General features: G+C 44.7%; 1 protein-coding gene across 1 annotated transcript in view; it reads right to left on the bottom strand.

Annotated features, from left to right (window-relative positions):
* Nucleotides 1-23,229, bottom strand: part of LOC126276571 (uncharacterized) — a 232,052-nt gene that overhangs the window by 130,823 nt on the left and 78,000 nt on the right. Inside the window, 3 exon segments of the mRNA XM_049977286.1 lie at nt 6,575-6,668; nt 6,671-6,689; nt 13,203-13,283. Of these exon segments, the coding sequence (XP_049833243.1) occupies nt 6,575-6,668; nt 6,671-6,689; nt 13,203-13,283 (194 nt within the window).

The following is a 23,229-nucleotide window of genomic DNA, read 5'->3' on the forward strand; positions in this document are numbered from 1 at the left end:
TTTTCACTCTGCTGCGGAGTGTGCGCTGATATGAAACTTCCTGGCAGATGAAAACTGTGTGCCGGACCGAGACTCGAACTTGGGACCTTTGCCTTTCGTAGGCAAGTCCTCCACCAACTGAGCTACCCCAGCACGACTCACGCCCCGTCCTCATAGCTTCACTTCCGCCAGTACCTCGTCTTCTACCTTCCAAACTTTACAAAAGCTCTCCTGCGAACCTTGCAGGACTAGCACTCTTGAAAGAAAGGATATTGCAGTGACATGGCTTAGCCACAGCCTGGGAGAGGAATAATTGACAAACAATCTCAGTGTTAAAAGTCCATGCATTATCGTAAAGTGGAAACTTCCTATTGTTGTGCCAAGTGGGAAGTTATTGTAATTGTTGATGCGCTCAGTAGCTATCAGGATTGAGACAATTTCTGTACAAGTTTCTCGAGTTTCTTGTGCAAGGTTATAAAATAATGACGCTTTTTGTAAAACTGTGTACTGTGTGGGGTGATTTCGGACAATGCCAAGAATGAATAACAGCAGGAGGTAAAGCTGTTCGCGATATTCAAAGTAGTAAATTATCAGACAGTAAAGCGTGAGATTTGTATGGTATACCTAAATCAACCCTACAAAATAAAGTGGAGAAAGCACATCTGGGAGAAAGGGAGGGAGGGCGGGGGGAGAAAAAATGGTAGGACAGCCAGTGCTAAATAAAGAAGAAGAAGAAGAAGAAGAAGAAGAAGAAGAAATGCTGAAGTAAGGTATCTTGAGGGCTGCACATTGGGGATTTCCTGTCACTAAATTGGATATTAGATATTTAGTTAAAGGCTAACTTGATAAATCTTTGAAAAGATAAGCAATTTCGTAATAACTTGCCAGGAGAAGAACAGGTGCATTTATTCCCTGAAAGACAGTCAGAAGATCTTTCTGTTCGCTTAAGCGAAAATATTAAATGAGCTCATGCAGAACTTATCTGTAATATACAAAATTCATTATATCATTCCATATCACTTATTTGTAACAAAGGGCTACCTTAAAATTTGTAAAATGTAACCAAAATCAAATAAAAAGCACGCAGAATTAAAAAAACAGTAACTGTCCAAATTCGTCCTCTATAAACTGCAACTTCAGACAGAGATATAAAAAACACATGTGTCCAAAATCACCCCAATCTATGTGGGACTTCGGATACTTAACTGCCTCAGATAAATATACCTACAAAAATGGTTCAAATGGCTCTGAGCACTATGAGACTTAACATCTTAGGTCATCAGTCCCCTAGAACTTAGAACTACTTAAACCTAAGGACATCACACACATCCATGCCTGAGGCAGGATTTGAAACTGCGACCGTAGCGTTCGCGCTGTTTTAGACTGAAGCACCAGGAACCGCTCGGCCACTCTGGCCGGCAATATACCTACACATACACTTTCTGGTTCTAGGATATTTTGAATGTTACACATATACCATACCACTTCCATAACAATCAATTTAATCTAACAATGTATATTAAAGTTACAATCAAAATAACGACAAAACCGTCCAAAATCACCCTGTTTGACAGTATCCAAAGAAATAAAATTTGTGCGTTTCATCAGAACATTAGAGGATCAGAAAATAAGACAGATGAGCTTCTTGTGTGCCTAGAAAATGGGGTAAATTCTGAAGGTATAGATGTTTTGTGTCTCTCTGAACACCACGTAACCGCAGGGATGGAGAAGTTAAATTTAAGGGATTACAGATCAGCATCTTATTCATGTAGAGTCAACATGGAAAAAGGAGGAGTTGCTACTTATATAAAAACTGGACACAAAGTCAAAAATATTGAAACAAATAGATTTTGTGTAGATCATATCCTTGAAGTATGTGCTTGTGAGTTGCTACTGCAATATACTTCTATAAAAATTGTAACAATCTACAGATCCCCTCAACGTAACCTTCAGCTATTCATGAAAAATCTAGAGGCATTACTGAGCTACCTGTCAGACAATAAGGAGGACTTAGTGGTTTGTAGTGATGTTAATGTAGATTTCTTAAAAGATACAGACAGGAAAAATGAGCTAGAATCTTTGTTTGGTTGTTTCAATCTAGTATCTATTGTAAATTTTCCAACTCGTGTGCAGCAGGAGAGTAGGTCATTTATCGATAACATTTTCATACACAGTATCAATCTTTCTCCAAAATCCACCGACGAGGCTTCTATACTTTCTGGTGCCCACAGGTGGATAGGTTTTGTTGCAAGATTTAGTTTGGCTATGTCTGTGCAAGGAACGGGTAATGGATGGATTACTATTGCCTTTGTTCGATCTAGTGATGCTAAGAAGAGTTCTTTGGATTCCTTTCCAACTCGTGATGTAATTGCGTGGAAGACATTTAATATTGTACACCAATCTAATTCAGCCTATGGAGAAAGTTATCTGTCTAGTGATGAACCACTGGTTATAAGAAGTTGTGTTTGTCGTAAACTTGAAAGTTCAGAATCTGTGTATGTATGGTGTAAGACTGGTGGTTCCTTGGGTGATGATTGTAATGTCCAGAAACAGTTAATGTGTACCCAGTTGTTAATGGGCTATCTGATCATGATGCACAGTTAATGGAAATGACACATATAGCACCTTACAGCTTTCAGGCAGGTTCATACGAGGCAGGAAGGTTTATTGGTGCGAACAGGGTACACAGTTTTGAGAGCACCCTAGAAGAGGTAGAATGGAATGAAGTATACACAGAAAATGATGATGATGCCAAATTCAATTTATTCCACTATAAATTTGTCTCAATGTTTGAGAGTTGCTTTCGTGAAACATTATCCAAAAAAGCCATTAAGGCAAGTAAGCCTTGGATTACTAACGGAATTAAGATTTGTTTAAGAGGAAGAGGGAAATATATGGACAGGCTAGATAAGTCAGGACCTGACATTACTTGCTTACTACAAAAGATACTGTAGTATTTTAAGGAAAGTCATTAAGAAGTCGAAAAGCTTATGTGTTCTCACAGAAATTAATAATGTGGATAATAAGATTAAAACTATATGGAATATTGTCAAAAGGGAGACGGTGCAGCCTGACAGTGCACTGCATACCATAGGAATAAAGCTCAATGATGATGTTTTAGTGAGTGATAATTCAAAAATTGCAAGTCTTTTCAACAATCACTTTCTAAATGTAGCAGCAAGAACAGGGATAAAGGGTTCAGTTGGGGGGGAAAAAAATTAAAAGAGTCATTGCCAGGACTTTAGGCCTTTAGAAATAGCACTAACATCCAATTATAAATATACTGAAAAACAAGAGCTCATGTGGTGTTGATGAGTCTCTAACAGAATTCTGAAGTGTTCTAATTTAATTAGTGGAGACCTTAGGGATATATGTAATGCTTCACTGGCACAGGGAATTTTTCCAGACACACTGAAATACGCAATTCTCAAACCTCTTTATAAGAAAGCGGACAAGAGTGACTGAAATAATTGTAGACCAATCTCACTGCTGACTTCATTTTCTAAAATATTTGAATAAGTTGTGTATTCAAGAGTAGTCTCCCATTTAAGTACAAGTAATTTACTCAGCATGCCACAGTTCAGATTTTGGAAGGATTATTTGACTGAGAATGTTATCTACACATTTACCCATCAAATAGTACAAGCCCTAAATAAAAAATTATCACCAGTTGGTATTTCCTGTGATCTTCCCAAGGCATTTGACTGTGTGGATCATGTCACACTCTTAGAAAAACTCAGGTTTTATGGAACTGAAGGCTATATACACAGTTGGTTTGAATCATAATTAACAAACAGAAAGCAAAAAGTTGTGCTGAATAACACAAATAATGTTGTAAGGGTGGTAAATTCTAGTGAATGGGGAGTTATCACACACGGAGACCCACAGGGTTCAATGTTGGGTCCTTGCTGTTCCTCATTCATGTGAGTGACCTCTCACTTAACTTTCAGCAAGAAGAACTAGTATTTTTTTCAGATGACATGAGTGTTATAATAAATCCCATTCCAGAAAGAGCAGCTGAAGATATTGTTTAGGATGTAAAGACATTATTAATTGGTTCTCAGAAAATGGACTCTCCTTTAATCTTGAATGGAAAAAAAACCTCACTATATCCAGTTGCATGCGTAGAACGTAAAATTTCAGTAACATTAATATTAGCACTACTCATGTGTGTATCTGACTTGTTCCACATCCTATCAGTAAAATAACTGTGAAAATCGTCTACAGAACATGACATAACTAAACTGAAATGCATTCTAGTAACTAGGGTGCAAAGACTTGCACACGAGTTGTGTTAAAGCCATTTTGTATCACATGTCAACGTAATCATCTTTTAAAAGCACTTTCACCAGTTGTTTTAGTTCCATGTGATAATTTTACAACAGCAGATCATTGGCACAAAAACTAAGTTGTCAGTACTGCACAAAACACTGTCACATCACTGTTCCCAGCGGAAGTTAAAAATGTGGTCCTGGTCCTCTCCCCGCAAACCCCCTAAATGTGAACTCATGAATACAATATGTACAGTACTTACAAAGAGAACACAGCACGTATCATTGCTCAATTTCGCAGGAACTTCGCTCACTGGAAGAGAAGTCAAACACGTGTCTTGGCTTACCTACAGACACTCAGCCATTTCTGAAAAACTGGCAGTCAAAACTTTTCAGATTTTTTGAGATACTTTACGTGCCTTTTACTGCACTATACCCTCAGATTAAATGGGAGTTCAGTGATCAGCATCACAACTTCTTTATTCTGTGCCCCCTGTTTGAAATCCAATTATTATTTTTAATGTTTTCATTAATCTACACATTTGCACAGAAAGTTAATACATGAATGTTTCATATCGAATTATGAGGCACAAGGATGTTGTAAAATTACAACTGGGTTTCAATACAAGTGTCACAAATTTATTATGTAAAATGTGTGTGTGAGTGTGTGTGTGTGTGTGTGTGTGTGTGTGTGTGTGTGTGTGTGTGTCTCTTATGTTGGGGGGTTACACAAATTTTAAATTCTCATATTCTGATATTTTATTCTCATATTTTATTCATATGTTAATTCTTCAGGAAGATTTGGTGCATTCGCATTAGAAGATGTCGATTGTAGAACCATTCGAAACACAGGTATTCCAAACACTATGAGCACCACGCAAAGACAGATTTGCTACAGTGACTTTTCTTCACATTAAACTCACTTGGGAAGAAACTGTGTTAACGTTGGTGTAGATTTTGCACATTGGCAATAATTTCCCTGCAAACATGCGTAATGGATCGCTTTTTCGAAAACTGTTGCTTGTGGTTGATTATGAATCAAAGGTGCACTGTGGGAATTTCACCGAAAACAATTTCAAATAACTCTCTCTCTCTCTCTCTCTCTCTCTCTCTCTCTCTCCTCTCTCTCTCTCTCTCTCTCTCAATTCACTCATCTGAAATACAGTTAGTAGATGAATGACAACTTTATATTACTATACACTGGAAAACACCTGTTTTGTAATCCTCTACAGAGATGAATATATAAATAAAAAACAACAACAACAATCAGGTTTTTAACACGTTGCGCAAAATTAAGATACTGGGACACCAACCACTGAAAAACCACTTCATCTATGGCTAACGCACGGTAAAAGCACATAAAGTACCTCGAAAAGATCTCGAAACTTTGACCAGTGTGTGTGTGATTATATATATAGTCCCCCCCTCCCCAGAAAAAGTCTAGTCGTCTAGTCTCTCTGATAAGCCAAGACAAGTTTTCATTTATTTTGACTTCTCTTCCACTGAACCAAGCTGCTGGGGCAATTAGATTACGGCACTTTCAGTGTTCTCCTCATTACTGACACTCGCTGCCAGAGTTGTGTTCTGCAGATGTTGGAAGAATTATATAGACACTCTGTCACCTCTCGCCAGATCGTCATGAAACATACATTATCAGATTCCTCCTGTGACTGCAATCTCACAAACAAGACTCTGCAAACCCCTGGGGGGGGGGGGGGGGGGGGGGGGGGGTCATGACCCTCAGGTTAACAGGGACTATGTTAGGCAAGTAAGGGAAAATTGCAGAATGACAACAAAGGAAATGATGTTTCAGTGGAATGGAAGTATGGATGCTTAAAGAACAAAGGAAACAGTGATGACAAAATGGTGTGTGTGTGTGTGTGTGTGTGTGTGTTGTGTGTGTGTGTGTGAGGGGGGAGAGGGGGGGAGGAGAGAGAGGGGGGGGGAGAGAGAGAGAGGAGAGAGAGAGAGAGAGAGAGAGAGAGAGAGAGAGAGGAGAGAGAGAGGGGGAGGGGTGGGGCATAGAGAGAGGGGTGGGGCATAGAGAGAGGGGTGGGGCATAGAGAGAGAGAGAGAGAGAGAGAGAGGGGGGGGGAGTGATGGTAAAAGACAGCGAGGGGAAGGCTTAGGAAGGGAAGTGGATGTGAGCGATCTTGGTGTAGAGAGGAAAGAAAGGGAGGTAATGAATGACTGAGTGATTTTGGGGGGGGGGGGGGGGTTTCAGGCAAAAGAAGAAGGATGGAGGAGGGATGTGTAGTGATAGTGGGAGAGGGTTTAAACAAAGACATACATTTTATAACTAACTTAACCAAGTCTGTACTTACTTTTGCAAGCAGGTTTTGCAGAATATATGACCTTCAATACATGTGACAGTGTCCTCTGCTAGAACTTCATCATCGTAGCAACAACCACACTCAGCAACTCATTATTTTCCTTAGCCTATGGGGGAGAAAAAGCTATTAAGAAATAAATTGAATAAATACAGAGCTTCACAGCATCTTTATTGTAAAAAGTAGTACCAAATGCCAATGCTACAAGCTTTAATTTTATGATTTAGACATTGCAACTTGCACTCTGTCTCATACTTTAAATTCTTTTGCTACCTTTGCCTGCGGTTAAATACCTTACATGATCACTCCGTACCTGTTTGGGTACTTTTGCAGTACAAAAACAATATTTTATCTGGCCACAAGAAGAAGAATACACTAGACACTCGCTAATCTGGCCATTCCCTGCACAAATGGGTGCCAGATTAGCAAAAGTTCTAAATTATTGAGTGTGTTTAAAATTTAGTTTAAACCCACAGGGACTATTCTGTATTAAATTCACAGAAACATTCATTTTCATAGGACACTTAGTCCTTGAGAATGTATATATACAGTAGTATAACTCACAATGAAACATGTCCCGAATTTTTAGTAGTTGCAATGACAGTATGTGATGGTGGCATTCTTTATCACACAACTGTTTTAAAAGCATTAACATCAGTACTGCACATACATGGTGGTTATGTAATGTACTAGCAGCGTGAGAAATCTTCGCGCACTCTCCTCCTATGTCCTCTTCATCATTTCATTCTTACTTTCCTGCACCTCTTAGTTATTTCTTCATATGCTAAAATTTGGTCTATCTCACTGTTTTACTCATTCAGCCACTTTGCAACATCGCCTTCACAATTACTCCTCATCCTGGAAGCTTCTGGAACACATCAATGTGCAATCTGGCAGCAACTGATGATTCCTAATTGATTAGCGCATTCTCTCCAATGTGTGTGAATGGATGGAAAAGTGTGAACTTTTCTCCATCACTTCATTATGGTAGTTTCTCCATTTTATCTCATGCTTCTGCTGTTTGGGAAAATGTCACATACATTGGTTGCTTTCCACACCTTCAACATAGCCTCAGTAGAGTCATTTTCACATTCATTCAACAACGAGACAAGAAGTGCATGTCAATAATGACATTTAATTGATTCCAAAATTCCCTGGTACACAGGCTACATTGGGGCTGTCACATGGGTGGAAGAAAGAGTGCTTGTATACCACTGAACTCTAAAGAGTCACACTGGAAGGATGACTAGGACCATTGTCAGTTTAACGGATATCTTTCAGTGGAAGCTTTTTCTTCTTCAGCTATTATGTTGAAGCTGGTACAAATTTTTCGATGATGACAATTACTATGTGTTTAAAGGGACTAAACTACTGGGTCATCAGTCCCTTCTTATCCTGGGGAGGTTGGGGGGGAAGCAACTTGGCTGTTGGCTGCTCAAATAGGCATAACAAGGTGACAGGGGAAGATAGTAACGTCAGGTTGCTTGGAGATACCTGCCACACTGGAAAGCTCTTGCCCACACAACCAGAAGAGTATTATAGGTTAAAGTAAAATCCACTCTATCTCAGGACATGCAACACTTTGGTACTGGCTGTCACATCATCTGCAAGCATCTGAGATAGTGAGGTAGGCAAGCTGAGAGTGTACTGCAGATTGGCCAGCAGGGTGCACCCAACAACAAACAGCATGCATTATCATCGATAGACTACCGCAGCTGCAGTGAGAAGGATCCTCCTGACATAGAAGGAACTTGTAGGTGAGTTGTATGGCCAATGTGCAGTTGGCACAACACAATGGAATCTTTCCAAGATGCCTGGAAAGATGTATACCACAACTTAGTGGGCCCTGTAATCACTTTCAACATGTTTTGGGTCATTGTAGCCTGATATTCCAATACCCAGAACCTCAAAATATTGCATTGAAGTTGTAATTGTAAGTCCGTGCCTGGTATCCCAAAGTCAAGTTGATCCTGTGTCTTTAGTGCTGCCGACCCATAGGCAGTGGATCAATAGTCCAAACGGGGAAAAATCAGCACTTTGTAAAATCTCAGAACAACTGTAAGGTCCACGCCCTAGGAAGAGAGGCTAAGAAAACAGAGAGCATCCAGCTTCTTTTTGCAAGTTTCCTTGAGCCAGCAGATATGGGGGAGCCAAGTTAGCTTTTGGTCAAATAAAATACCTAAGAATTGGAAAGTTTCAACGACTTCAAGTAACTGGTCACCAAGATAAATTTCTGGCTGCAGGTGCACAATCTGGAGTCGATAAAAATGCGCAACTCGTGATTTTGCAGGAGAAAACTGATAGCTGTGATTCAAGGCCCAGTCATGGACTCACCAGACAGCCACTGAAGTTGATACTCAGCAATGAGTAGTGATGCAGAGACAAAGTACAGGCAAAGATCTTCCACGTACAGTGACGGAGAGACTGTGGGGACCACTGCATTTACGATACCATTGATGGCAATAGCAAACAGTGCTACGTTCAGAACCAATCTCTCAGGGACTCCAGTTTCCTGTATATATTGGCAGTTGAAAGTCGAACCTGTCCAAACCCGAAAAAACCTGAGAGATAGGAAATTCTGCAAAAAAATGGGTAAATTTCCCCAGAAACCCCACTCATGCAGGATGTGACGTCACCTGCTGGTATCATACACCTTCTGTAGGTTAAAGTACACAGCAATCAGATGTTGGCAATGCGCGAAAGCATTGTGCACTGCGGATTCCAAATGAACCGGAAATTCTATGGTGGGCCCTGAAAGCCCAAAAGCCACTTTGGATTCTTGATGTACGCCCTCCAGCTTCAAGGCACCAACAAAGACGGTGGTTGACCATTCGTTCGAATAGCTTAACAGCCCATTTGTCAGAAAGATTGGCTGGTAGTTAAATAAGTGGGTCTAAGTTCCATAAAAAAACAGGAGAACTGCCGGATATCAGAAACGTCTTGCCATGATATTTCGGCGCGGAGTCTTCTGGCCATCTTCAGGTGATTACCACTGTAGTAGTACTGGCGAGTACGTGCTCAGCTCTGCTATTTAAAGCCATACTCGGATGACATTGCACATTCGCTGCTCAGCATGTGCGTTCATAACAACTTCGTGCGCTGTGCCTCGCGCCCTCCACGGTGAAAGCTTGGAGTATCAATATCAGGTTGATTTTCATCTTTATGCAGATAACTACGTCGACTACGAAGATTCTCTATAACAGGATATCAAGCAGGGTTTAGCTGATAACTGCTGTCTCGCTTGATGAGAGTCTCAGTGTCAGACAATTCATTGATAATCGAGCTTCAAAAGTTTACTGTATGGGCCAAAATTTTTGTGTCGTCGTAATTCATGGAATGGTCTGTGGAAATACAATGTTCGGCGATTGCGGACTTGGTGAGTTGGAGAAGGCAAGTATGCCGTTGGAGTTCCACAATGCGTTCCTGCACAGTTCATGTTTGCCCTATATATGATTTGCGGCAATTTTGTAAACACCCAATTTACGTAGGCCAAGGTCTGCACAGGTGGGTCTATTCCTGGTTTCAGGACAGGAATAATAATACCTTCCTGCCACTCTCACCAATCGCAATTAAGAAGCCTGAGGATACATTCCAACTGTCGGCACGAAAATGTTTGAGCATTTGGTTATGGATTTTGTCAGGTCCAGGGACCATTCTTGGCTCTCTGTCCAAGTGCTGCGAGGCTCCCAATCACTAAAAGGCACATTATATGATAGAGAGTCGTATGCATGGAAAGATATTGGGCATCACTGAATGACGTGTTTCTGGGTCAAGAAATGAGGATGGTGATCACTGTAAGCGGACACTTCAGCGAGGTGTGCCACAAAAAAAGCCGCAAGTACCGCGGGATCAGTGTAGATGTGACCACTGACAAGAACGCTAGAAACTGCTGTGGGTGGTGGATGGCTGCAAATGTGGCAGTTTTGCCCATACTTGGGACTATGGGGTGTAGGATCGCATGGTTGCAACATATTGCTACCAACACTCCTGATTCCTTTTCTTTATAAAAACCGCACTTTTGTCCAAAATATTTTTAATGCTATTAAATTATCCACTATATCACTTGTGCCTTTGAAGCACACTGTGGCATTCCCTGATAGCTGTGGCTATATCTTCAGACCACCCTGGTATTGGCCGTCATCAAGATGAGCCGGAGGAGTAGGGTATCATTGCTGCTGCAGCATGAGTAATAGTATCAATAGTATTCTGCACCAGTTTGTCAATATCTGACACACAACTGGCTGCAAAAGTGGCCGCAGAGGAGAAAGCCTACCAATCAGCTTTCCAAAGCGACCAACATGGGGCATATTCTAGATGTCTGTGAGTGGAAAGGGAGAGAGCATTAGGAAAAATGTCACAAAAATCGCCTAGGGCTCGCCACTGAATCAGGAGTAAGATACTCGAGCTGCAAACAGTGAGATCAAAAGCTGAAAATGTTCTGTGGGCCACAATGAAATGGGTTACAGCTCCCTTATTGAGTATACATAAGTCCAATTCTGAAAGGAAGAGTTTTAGTACTCAGCCTCTGTGAGACATAGTGTCACCATCTAACAGTGGATTATGGTCATTGAAGTCCCAAAATAAAAGGAAGTGGCCAGGGAGCTGTGCCACTAACTCTAACAGCTTGTGATAAGGTAAAGGTCTGTCTGGGGGGTAGATAAACATGATTATTGTCATTCGAACTGAGAGTTAGACATTAACGGCCATGGCCTCTAGTGCAGTCGTAAGGGCAACTGCTCACTGAAAATATCAGAGTGTATGGGGTTCCTGAAGTGCTACGCCAGTTACCGAGTAAGTAGCCATTACAGTTCCATTGAACCATTGAAGGAGTGTTTGAGTCAGGTCTGAGAAAGTGATGAATGGAAAAGAAGGGTATGATTACTTCGCAACCATGTCATGGTCCACACGACTGTGTGATCCATTGTCCATGTTCATAGGTTGGACCACTGCACAGCTGGGGAGCATAACATCTGAAGCCTCAGAAAGAATATTATCTTTCTGCTTATCCTTATCCTGCTAAGACTGTGGCTGGAATATGAACAGGGTCAGGTGGTGTCATGCGATACCGTGTCATCATGTGAGGTGTGGACTGAGACACGACAGTCATAAAATTGGAGAGAAAAAAAAAAAAAAAACTTCCATGAGTTGCCTCTTCAGACAGATAAGCAGTGGTCATGAATCCATTCTAGCCCCTGACACTGCGGGGTGGGATGTTGGGAATTCCCAGTCACTGAGTGGGTTGTTTATGATACCCATTTGCATTACAATATGCCACTAATTTTATGGGCTGCTTCTGTTGTTTGTACCTATGAGCTTCCTTTCCGTACTTAACAGCTAATTTCTTGTTTTCCTTAAGGAAGAGGTCAGTTTCACCAGCACTGTACAAGGCATCAGTAGTTAAATCATCTTTTTCTATTACCTGCCATATGTTGTTAACAAATACTTGTATATCTTTTGCTTTAGCCAAGCGACTTTCCTCGACGACTGTCAGCATTCCATGTCATTTTTCTAGTTTGATAGCCAACTCTCGCTTGCTGCAAACAAGATACTGCAGCAAAGTTGTTCCTAAATGCAACTTCTTTTTCCTTTATTACCATGCTACTGACACAAATTCCTTTACCTCATTGGTGTATGAACCATCTACAAACAGCTATCTCATTTCTTCATTCTCACTCTTTCACATAACCTTGCATTTTTATCTTGCTCTCCATTTGGGTTGCAAACTGTCAAGCATCACCACCTTTCTTTTTGATCTCATAGATAGTTGCTCGTCCAACAGTATACTGAGCAGCAAAAGCTTTCTGCCGAGAATGTAGGTTCAACATAAATATAATTTCAAGTTTCTGCTTCAGGTTACCGCAATGTGTTTCCTTTTAAAAACCATGACCCTAAGCGGCAAAGAAAGCCACAACTACAAATATGTAGAGCACAGTTTAACACTGTCGCACATGGTAATTCATTGTTGTTTGTGTCACTTATTCTTGAGCAACTAGAAGCTGACGTGGGTCGGATTAATGAGAGTTTAGTGTATATGAACCTAGTGAAATTTTTTCATGTTCATTTCAAATAAGTAATTTTTTTCTCTGTCGTCCAGTTATTCTAAGAGATCTAGGAAGCTCATTTACTTACAATGTCCCACCAACTACAAAGGAGCAGCTTTATTTGAATCATTCCTTTGTGGTGCATCCCATCTCCCTACTCATGCCCCTCGAAAGTGTAATTTACTGACAACATATTTAAAGCAGCAGCCATAAATCAGTAGGCAGAAAAGAATGAATCAGAGTACTTCCTTACAATGTGAGCACAGAATTCTGTGAGACTCAAATGTTGAGAAGGAATAGGAGGGTGAGGGTGCGTGGGAGGGAGGGAGGGAGGGAGGGGGGAGGGAGAGAGAAGGTGGGAAGGGGCCGAGTGTGGAAGGGAGAAGGAGGGAGGGAGGGAGACATGGAGGGAGGGGGGGGGATATTGGAATGAGTGGGACGGTGGAGAGGTGAGATGTGGGCAGTACCTCCCATACCACTTTAGAAAATGATATGTCCCTTTCCACTGTACAAAATGATTCAAATCAAGTAAATGCAACAATAGCCCTATTAATGCAGTACATTATGAAAACTTTACCTACCTTTTTGAATGATTTAACTCTCTTCAATTCCTTTTCATTTAGATATTTTCTTATCTTTTCTTTGTTTTCAATAAAGGCTACCTGTAACAAAAAGTAAGTTCTATTATTTTGCATTTGTAAGAGATCTGATACTGAATGCTAACAATTAGAATACTAAATTCAGTTGTTTTGCTTGAATTGGAGAAAACAGGCAAGGGGTGACAACACTGACTTGCATCATCTTTGATTTTCCAAAACCTAAGTTTCATGGGCATAAAGCTACTACTTCATAGAATGCTGAGAAAATATCAGATCCACAGATACACCCTGTTCATATTATAGTCATATGGTTAGTTGCAGTTTGTGAGAAATAGACAAGGAGGCACATGCATTTAGAACAAATGCCAGAAGCAAAGATTCTTATGAGAGAGTACATGTTACAAACATGATCTGCAGGTGAGAAGGTAGAGGAAAGTATACATCTACATGGGTACTCCAAAACCCACCAAATGGTGCGTGGCACAGGGTACCCTGTACTGCTACTGCTACTGCTACTACTACTACTACTACTACTACTACTACTACTACTACTAGTCACTTCCTTTCCTCTTCCACTCACAGACAGAACGAGGGAAAAATGGTCTAGATGCTTCTGTATGAGCCCTAATTTCTCGTATCTTATCTTCATGGTCCTTACGGGCAACGTATGTTGGTGGCAGTAGAATCGTTCGACAGTCAGTTTCAAATGCTGGTTCTCTAAATTTTCTCACTAGTGCTCCTCAAAAAGAATATTGTCTTCCCTTTAGGGGTTTTAATTTGAGTTCCCAAAGCACCTCTGTGACACTTACGAGTTGTTCGAACCTACCAGTTACAAGTCTAGCAGCCCGCCTCTGAATCACTTAGATGTTTTCTTTTAACCCGACATGGCATGGATTCCAAACACTCCAGTATACTCAAGAATAGGTCACACCAGCATCCTATATGGAGTCTTCTTTACAGATGAACAACACTTTCCAAAAATTTTCCGAATAAATCAAAGCTGACCATTCCACTCCCTATCACAGTCCTCATATGATCATTCTATTTCATACCGCTTTGCACTGTTATGACCAGATATTTAAATGACATGGCTGTATCAAGCAGGACACAACTAATACGGTATCCAAACATAGCACGTCTGTTTTTCCTACTCATCTGTGTTACCTACCACTTTTCTAGATTTAGAGCTAACCACCACTCATCTCACCAACTAGAAATTTTGTCCAAGTCATCCTGTACTCTCCTGCAGTCACTCAACTTTGACACCTTATCCCCTACACCACAGCATCCTCAGCAAATAACTAGACTGCTACCCATCCTGGCCATAAAATAATTTATGTATATAGAGAAAAACAGCAGTCCTATCATACTTCCCTGGGGCATTCCTGATCATACCCTTGTCTCTAATGAACACTCCCCCTTGAAGGCAACACACGGGCTTCTATGACTTAGAAAGTCTTCGAGATACTCACATATCTGTGAGCCTATTCCACATGCTCCTACCTTCATTAACAGCCTGCAATGGAGCACCATGTCAAATGCTTCATAGAAATCTAGAAATATGGGATCTGCCTATTGCACTCCATCCATAGCTCACAATAAATCATGTGAGAAAAAGGCAAGTTGAATTTTGCATTAGCCACACTTTTCTAAAATTCATTCTTGGTCTCAAGAAAATTTATTTTTTTCGATCTGAGAATATGCTCAAGGATTCTGCACCAAACCAAAGTTATGTCTGTAATCCTACGGGTCCTTTTTTTTACTCTTCTTATATACAGGAGTCACTTGTGCTGGGCAAGAGATTCACGATAAATCCAAGTTAGGTAAAAGTCCAACGCTGTAGAGTACTCTTTGAAAAAGTGAACTGGGAACTCATCTGAATCCGGTGACATATCTACTGCCAAATCTTTCAGTTTTTTTTCTCTATGCCAGGGATGCTTATTACTGTGTCATCCATACGGGAGTCTGTCCAATGAACAATTTCTTGAATATGAAATTTAAAGCTTCGGCTTTTGTTTTTCTGTCTTCAACTGTCACACCAGACTGGTAAACAAGGAACTGGATGGAAGCCTGCTTAGTGATTTTACATAGGACCGGAATTTTCTCGGTTCCTCTGAGGGTTAGGTTGGGTGTGGGATTGAAGGGACCAGACTGCTAAGGTCATCGGTCCCTTGTTCCACAATAAAATCACACGAAATAAAAACTGTCAGTCGTTAAAAATGGAGAACTGAGACAAGGGACGACACAATACAAGAAAGACAGACAAAGACCAGACAAACGGAACTAAAATCACACCGAGTGTGAAGGTGGTTGGCCGACCATGAAAATAAGGAAAAGCCAACCACCAAATGACATTAAAACCCACAGTTTAAAACCACAGGCCAAAGGCCCAAGTCAATACAGGAAATAAAAGGACAAGCACTCAAATCATACGATAAAAACCCCCTGCCCGAATAAAACTCAACACGATGTCCGCCATAGCAACGTCATCACATTAAAGGGCAGGGAGGGTATCAGGCAGTGCAAACGTCTGCCTGAGTCCTGTTAAAAGCGGGCAGTCCACCAAAATGTGGACCTCCGTCAGAGCTGCCCCGCAGCGACATAGCGGTGGGTCCTCCCGGCGCAACAAATGGCCGTGCGTCAGCCACGTGTGGCCAACGCGCAGCCGGCAGAGGACGACAGAGTCCTTCCGAGAGGCCCGCATGGAGGAGCGCCACACACCGGTCGTCTCCTTCACCGCCCGAAGTTTGTTGGGCGTGGGCAGGGTGCGCCACTCGTCACCCCAGGCACCAAGCACTTTCTGGCGCAAAAGCGACAGGAGATCACACTCCATAAGGCCGAGTTCCAGAGCCGGTGAACTCACTGCCTGTTTAGCCAGCGTGTCAACCTGCTCATTGCCCGGGATGCCGACATGACCTGGGGTCCAAACAAAGACCACGGAGCGGCCGCAACGGGCAAGAGCATGAAGCGACTCGTGGATGGCCATCACCAGACGGGAACGAGGAAAGCACTGGTCAAGAGCTCGTAAACCACTCAGGGAGGCACTACAGATGACAAAGGACTCACCTGAGCGGGAGCGGATAAACTCTAGGGCGCGATAGATGGCAACCAACTAGGCAGTGTATACACTGTTCCCGGGTGCCAGCGACCGCTGCTCACAATGATCCTCTAGAGTAAGAGCGTAACCAGTGCGACCAGAGACCATCGAACCGTCGGTATAGGCCACGGCAGATCCGGGATACTCGGCAAGGAGAGAAACAAAGTGGCGGCGGAGGGCCGGAGGAGGGACCGAGTCTTTCGGACCCTGTGCCAAATCCAGCCGAATGCATGGTCGGCGCACACACCAAGGGGGCAGACGGAGATTGGCCCGGAAAACAGGCGGGAGAGGAAAAAACTCAATCCCACACAGTAGAGCCCGGATGCGAACCGCGATCGTACACCCTGACCGGGGCCGCCTGTCTGGAAGATGGACGATCGAGTGCGGGAACAGGAGACGGTAGCTGGGATGCCCTGGCAAGCTACAAACGTGGGCAGCATAAGCGGCCAGAAGTCGGTCGCGCCGGATCCGCAATGGAGGAACACCAGCCTCCACAAGTAAGCTGTCAACAGGGCTTGTCCGAAATGCTCCTGTGGCAAGTCGGATCCCGCAGTGAAGGATGGGATCCAGCAATTGCAACGCTGATGGCGATGCCGAACCATAAGCCACACACCCATAATCAAGGCGGGACTGGATCAGCGCTTGATACAGCCGGAGAAGGGTGGACCGATCGGCACCCCATCCGGTGTGGCTAAGGCAACGGAGAGCGTTTAAATGCCACCAGCATGTTTGTTTAAGCTGCCTAATATGAGGCAGCCAAGTCAACAGGGCATCAAATACCAGTCCCAAGAACCGATGCGTCTCTACCACAGCAAGAGGTTCACCGTCAAGGTAAAGGCGTGGCTCAGGGTGAACCGTGCGACGCCGGCAGAAATGCATAACGCAGGTCTTAGCGGCCGAAAACTGGAAGCCGTGCGCTACAGCCCACGACTGCGCCTTGCGGATAGCGCCCTGCAGCTGGCGCTCAGCAACTGCAATGCCAGCGGAGCTGTAGTAGAGGCAGAAGTCGTCTGCATACAACGAAGCTGCGACGGACGATCCCACCGCCTCAGCGAGCCCATTGATCGCAATTAAAAACGGGGAGACACTGAGGACAGACCCCTGTGGGACCCCGTTCTCCTGGACCCGGGAGGAACTATGGGACGCAGCAACTTGCACGCGGAAGGAACGAGACGACAGAAAATTCTGAATAAAAATCGGGAGCGGGCCCCTAAGACCCCACCCATGAAGTGTGGCCAGGATGTGATATCGCCAAGTCGTATCGTACGCCTTCCGCATGTCGAAGAAGACAGCAACACGATGTTGGCGGCGTGCAAAGACTGTACGGACGGCAGACTCTAGGGAGACCAGATTATCAACGGCAGAGCGGCCTTTACGGAACCCACCCTGAGACGGAGCCAGAAGGCCTCGAGACTCAAGGAGCCAACTCAACCTCCGGCTCACCATACGTTCTAGCAACTTGCAAAGAACGTTGGTGAGGCTTATGGGGCGGTAGCTGTCCACCTCCAGCGGGTTCTTGCCAGGTTTCAACACGGGGAGGACGATGCTTTCTCGCCATTAAGACGGGAACACACCCTCTACCCAGATGCGGTTGAAAACATCTAGGAGGCGTCGCTGGCAATTCACAGAGAGGTGTTTCAGCATCTGGCTGTGGATGCGGTCTGGCCCAGGAGCCGTATCAGGGCAAGCAGATAGTGCACTCTGGAATTCCCAGTCGCTGAAAGGAGCATTGTACGACTCCGCGTGGCGCGTGTGATAGGAAAGCCTCCAACTTTCCAACCGCTCTTTCCGGGAGCGGATGGCCAGTGGGTAATTTGTAGATGCGGAACACTGAGCAAAATGCGCTGCTAACTGGTCCGCAATCGTGTCGGAGTCAGTACACACCACTCCATTCAGCGAAAGCCCAGGGACAGAGACAGGCGGCCGATAGCCATGGAGTCGCCTAATCTTAGCCCAAACCTGCGATGCAGAGGTACGGATGCCAATGGTGGAAACATACCGTTCCCAGCACTCCTGCTTCACTTGGCGAATAAGGCGTCGGGCACGGGCACGGAGCTGTTTAAAAACGATGAGGTTCTCCAAGGACGGGTGCCGCTTATGACGTTGAAGAGCCCGCCGGCGATCTCTAATCGCCTCTGCGATCTCGGGCGCCCACCAAGGCACAGTCCTCCGCCGAGGGGACCCGGATGAACAGGGAATTGCAGATGCCGCCGCAGAAACGATGCCGGTGGTGACCGACTGAACCACCGCATCAATGGTGTCAGGGGAAGGAGGTGCGATAGTGGCGAGAGAGGAGAACAAGCCCCAATCAGCCTTATTCAGAGCCCATCTGGAGGGGCGTTCAGAAGAGTGACGCTGTTGTAGTGACAGAAAGATGGGGAAATGGTCACTACCACATAAGTCGTCATGGACACTCCAGTGGATGGATGGTGAAAGTCCGGGGCTGCAGATAGAAAGGTCGATGGCCGAAAATGTGCCATGGACTACGCTGAAATGTGTCGGCTCTCCCGTGTTTAAGAGGCAGAGGTCAAGCTGCGAGAGAAGAGTCTCGACATCTCTACCCCGGCCAGTAATCGCGGTGCTACCCCACAGGGGGTTATGGGCGTTAAAGTCGCCCAGTAACACAAAAGGAGGAGGCAGTTGTGCTATCAATGCAGCCAACACATGACATAACACAAAAGGAGGAGGCAGTTGTGCTATCAATGCAGCCAACACATGACGTGAGACATCACCATCTGGCGGAAGATACAAACTGCAGACAGTAATAGGCTGAGGCGTCCACATCCTTACAGCGACAGCCTCTAAAGGTGTGTGAAGAGGTACACATTCGCTGTAGACAGAGTTAAGGATGTAGACGCAGACTCCACCAGATACCCTCTCATAAGCTGTCCGATTCTTGTAATAACCCCGATACCCACGTAGGGCAGGGGTCCGCATTGCCGGAAACCAAGTTTCCTGTAGGGCAATGCAGAGGAAAGGGTGACTGCTGATGAGTTGGCGAAGCTCAGCAAGGTGGTGGAAAAAAGCGCTGCAGTTCCACTGGAGTATCGCTTTGTCCATGTCCGAAAAAGGCGTGATGGGATCGAGGAAGCAGATCACGCCACTGGGTCACCTGCTCCCACCGATGGAGGACCAGTACAATCTGCTTCCATGGTGTCTGAGGGTCCGGCGAGATCCAGGTCCTCAGCGGACGCCCGGATCTCCACCTTATCCTCGGACGCAGCGCCTGTAGGGAGCAGTGGGGTGGATGCCACCGCGTGGTCCTTGGCCTTAGAGGTCTTCTTCTTCGTCTTGTCTCTCTGGTCCTTGGGTTTCATTGGCTGGGAGGGCTCCAGCGAGTCAGTCTCCGGGACGGAGGAGGAGCGGGAAGCCCTGCGACCAGCCGCTGGTCTGCTTTTCTTCCATTGGCTGACGTCGCCCTTCCCAGAGGCGGAAACCTGGGAAGGAAGGGACCCAAGGGACCCTTTCCGTGCTATTCGAGCCGGGGAAGTTTGAGGCTTCCCCAGCTTAGAAGTGTGGACTGATGTCCCCGAGGGTTGGGGGGTTGCTGCTCCTGAGGCAGGTAGTGCAGGAGCAGCAGGGAGTGAAGTGCCCCCACCATCAAGGGGGCAGGTGTAGCATTCTGGCTCTGAGAGGTGGCAGTCTGAGGGAGAGCTAATGGGGCCATAACAGTAGTAGCCGCGGCGTAAGAGGCAGTCATTCGAACAGGATGGAGGCGTTCGAACTTCTGCCTGGCCTCAGTGTATGTCATGCGGTCCAGGGTCTTATACTCCATGATTTTGCGCTCTTTCTGGAAGATCCAGCAGCCCTGCGAGCAAGGCGAGTGGTGCTCTCCGCAGTTTACACAGATGGGAGGCGGAGCACATGGAGTATTGGGATGTGATGGGCGTCCACAATCTCGACATGTGAGGCTGGAAGTACAGCGGGAAGACATATGCCCGAACTTCCAGCACTTAAAGCACCGCATCGGGGGAGGGATATATGGCTTGACGTCACAACGATAGACCATCACCTTGACCTTCTCAGGTAAGGTATCACCCTCGAAGGCCAAGATGAAGGCACCGGTGGCAACCTGCTTATCCCTTAGACCACGATGTACGCGCCGGACGAAGTGAACACCTCGCCGCTCTAAATTGGCGCGAAGCTCGTCATCGGACTGCAAGAGAAGGTCCCGATGGAATATTATGCCCTGGACCATATTAAGACTCTTATGGGGCGCGATTGTAACCGGAACATACGCCAGCTTGTTACAATCGAGTAACTGGCGGGACTGGGCGGAGGACACCGATTTGATCAAAACCGAGCCCGAGCGCATTTTGGAAAAGCCCTCCACCTCCCCGAACTTGTCCTCTAAGTGCTCGACGAAGAACTGAGGCTTCATGGATGTAAAGGATTCACCATCAGCTCTCGTACACACCAGGTAGTGGGGCGAGTATGGTTCGCTGGCATCCATAGTCTTTCGTTCCTCCCATGGTGTAGCCAGGGAGGGGAACGATTTGGGGTCATAAGTAGTTGCGTAGTATTGAGCCCTGGAACGCTTAGAGACTGCTGGCGGCTGGCCGCCAGCAAGAGATGATGTACCACGCTTCATTGCGGGTCATCCGCCCTGATGCCACCTACTCCGACCAAGGGCCCTCTCCACGGGCGCCACCCAGCCTCAGCAACAACCACCTGGCAGGATGGCCATTGCCGGGAGTCCCAATGCCCCAAGGAGATAGGCATCTACTCCTCGGCATACGTGGGGAGTTAATGGCGCTGGCATCAGCAGAGCGATCCCTGTGTAGTCAGAGGGCTACAACCAACAGGGTACATGGCGGCCCCACCACAACGGACTGGCTACCGTGCTGGATTTCAGGTGATGTAGTCCAATATCGTCATTGGCGCATAAAGCGACACAGCATAGCAGACTGCAATAAACTGCACCCAAGAACAAATCCACGCCCAAGAGATGGTAGGTGAGCGGGACTGCTAAGTGATGACGACAAACCTGGCTAGAGATGGTAATGCATGATGGACACATCGCTCCTTGTAAGGCGCCCTTCCCCAATCGGCTCGCTCTTTGGAAAATTTAGAAGGATGGAGGTCAAACCCGTTAGGGGACCATCTCACAAGGCCAAAACGTTTGAGACTCCTTTTAGTCGCCTCCTACGACAGGCAGGAAGACCGTGGGCCTATTCTTACCCCCGAACCCACAGGGGGGGGGGGGGGGGGTTCCTCTGAAAGATGTTTTGCTAAGATATGACAGTGGTAGTAGCTGCATGCTTCGCGCATGTATCTTGTCACATACACACGAATCTCTACCAGCCTTTGCTTGTTGTCATTTGTGTGCATTCTCTTTTGAATTGAGACTGCAACAAGCCTCTGGCTCCTCAGAATTTTTCAAATTTCATTATTAAATCATGGCAGGTCTTTTCCATCCTTAATCCACATAATATGCATATAACTCCCCAGACCACAATTTACAGTCTGCTTAAATTTGCACATAATTCCTATATATGTCCATCTTACTGAAATTAAGTGATGCCATTTCACTAAATGAGATGCTAACAACATATTATCTGCTATTTCTAGCACAAACACTCTACTAGCCTTCTTGATTGATTTATAAACTTTCGTAACCATAGTTGCTATGATGATGATATGATCACTAATTCCCATTTCTATACTGACATTGTTGATAAGGTCCAGCTTATTTGTAACTACAAGGTCTAAAATACTTCCACTGTGTGTGGGCTGCTGAGCTAGCTGCTCAAGACAGTTTTCAGTTCCAAAAGTGCTTCACACAATTGTCTGTATGTATCCCCAGCAATGAATCAAATGACATTCCAGTCTGTACTTGGTAGGTTAAAGTCCCCTCCAACAACTGTTGGATGAGATAGGCATTTACCCATTACTGACAGTAGACTTAACTTTGAATGACTCTAGAGCTGTCACAGTGGAATCAATGGCCAGTAAAAACATCCAACAATTAACTTGGTTTCACCTAAATCTGTTATACGCAACCAGACAACTTCACTGATACACTCAACTTTGACCTCAATAGATAGAATATTTTTGTCAACTGCAACGAACACACCCCATGCCACAGCCTCTAATATGTCTTTCTGATATACACTCCATGACTCGCCAAATATCTCAGAGCTCTCCACTTCAAATTTCAGCCAGCTCTTGGTTCAAAGAATAATTCGAGCTTGAGAAGTTTCCTGGAGGGCATTAAATTCAGGAACTTTGTTACGAATACTTCGACAATTTAGTGATAAAATTTTAACAGTCAAAGTGTCTGACTTGCTGTGCTGTGTATCGACTGACAGTCTCTAGGATGCTAGGATATTACAGCACCACTGGTCACTAGCCATGGGGGGGGGGGGGGGGGGGAGGGGGGGAGGGGGGGAGGGGGGACGGGGGGGAGGGGGGGGGGAGAAGGATAGTAACATATTCTGCCTAACCTGGGCAAGACATCCCCAAAGTTGCAACGTCAACACCCAGTTCTGCGGAGAAGAAGAAAAGATCAATGGCAGAAAATCAGAAATATTGTAGTTCGAGAAATGCGTAACACATTTCTGAACTGTATTTCTCATTTATTACAACCAGTTCCAGATTTCAACTATGATCCACATAACTGTATCAACATAAAAAAAAAGAAAACACAATGCAGGAACAACAAACAGCAAGACCACATTAACCAACTATTCATTTTGTGTTACTTAAAAAAAAAAAAGAAAAACAACAATAACACAGGCTTCAAATGTCTTGTATGATTCCACATAAGAGAACAATCAGACTTATAACTCCACAAAACAAAATTTCTGCAAATGAAAAACGAGGCCAATTCATTGCCAGGGGAAAAGCTGGATGTTAATACTTCAGCTACAATCAACACAGGTGTTAAAGATGGATGACCAAAGAAAGTAC

This window comes from Schistocerca gregaria, chromosome 1 (assembly GCF_023897955.1).
Source record: "Schistocerca gregaria isolate iqSchGreg1 chromosome 1, iqSchGreg1.2, whole genome shotgun sequence".
Lineage (NCBI taxonomy): Eukaryota > Metazoa > Arthropoda > Insecta > Orthoptera > Acrididae > Schistocerca > Schistocerca gregaria.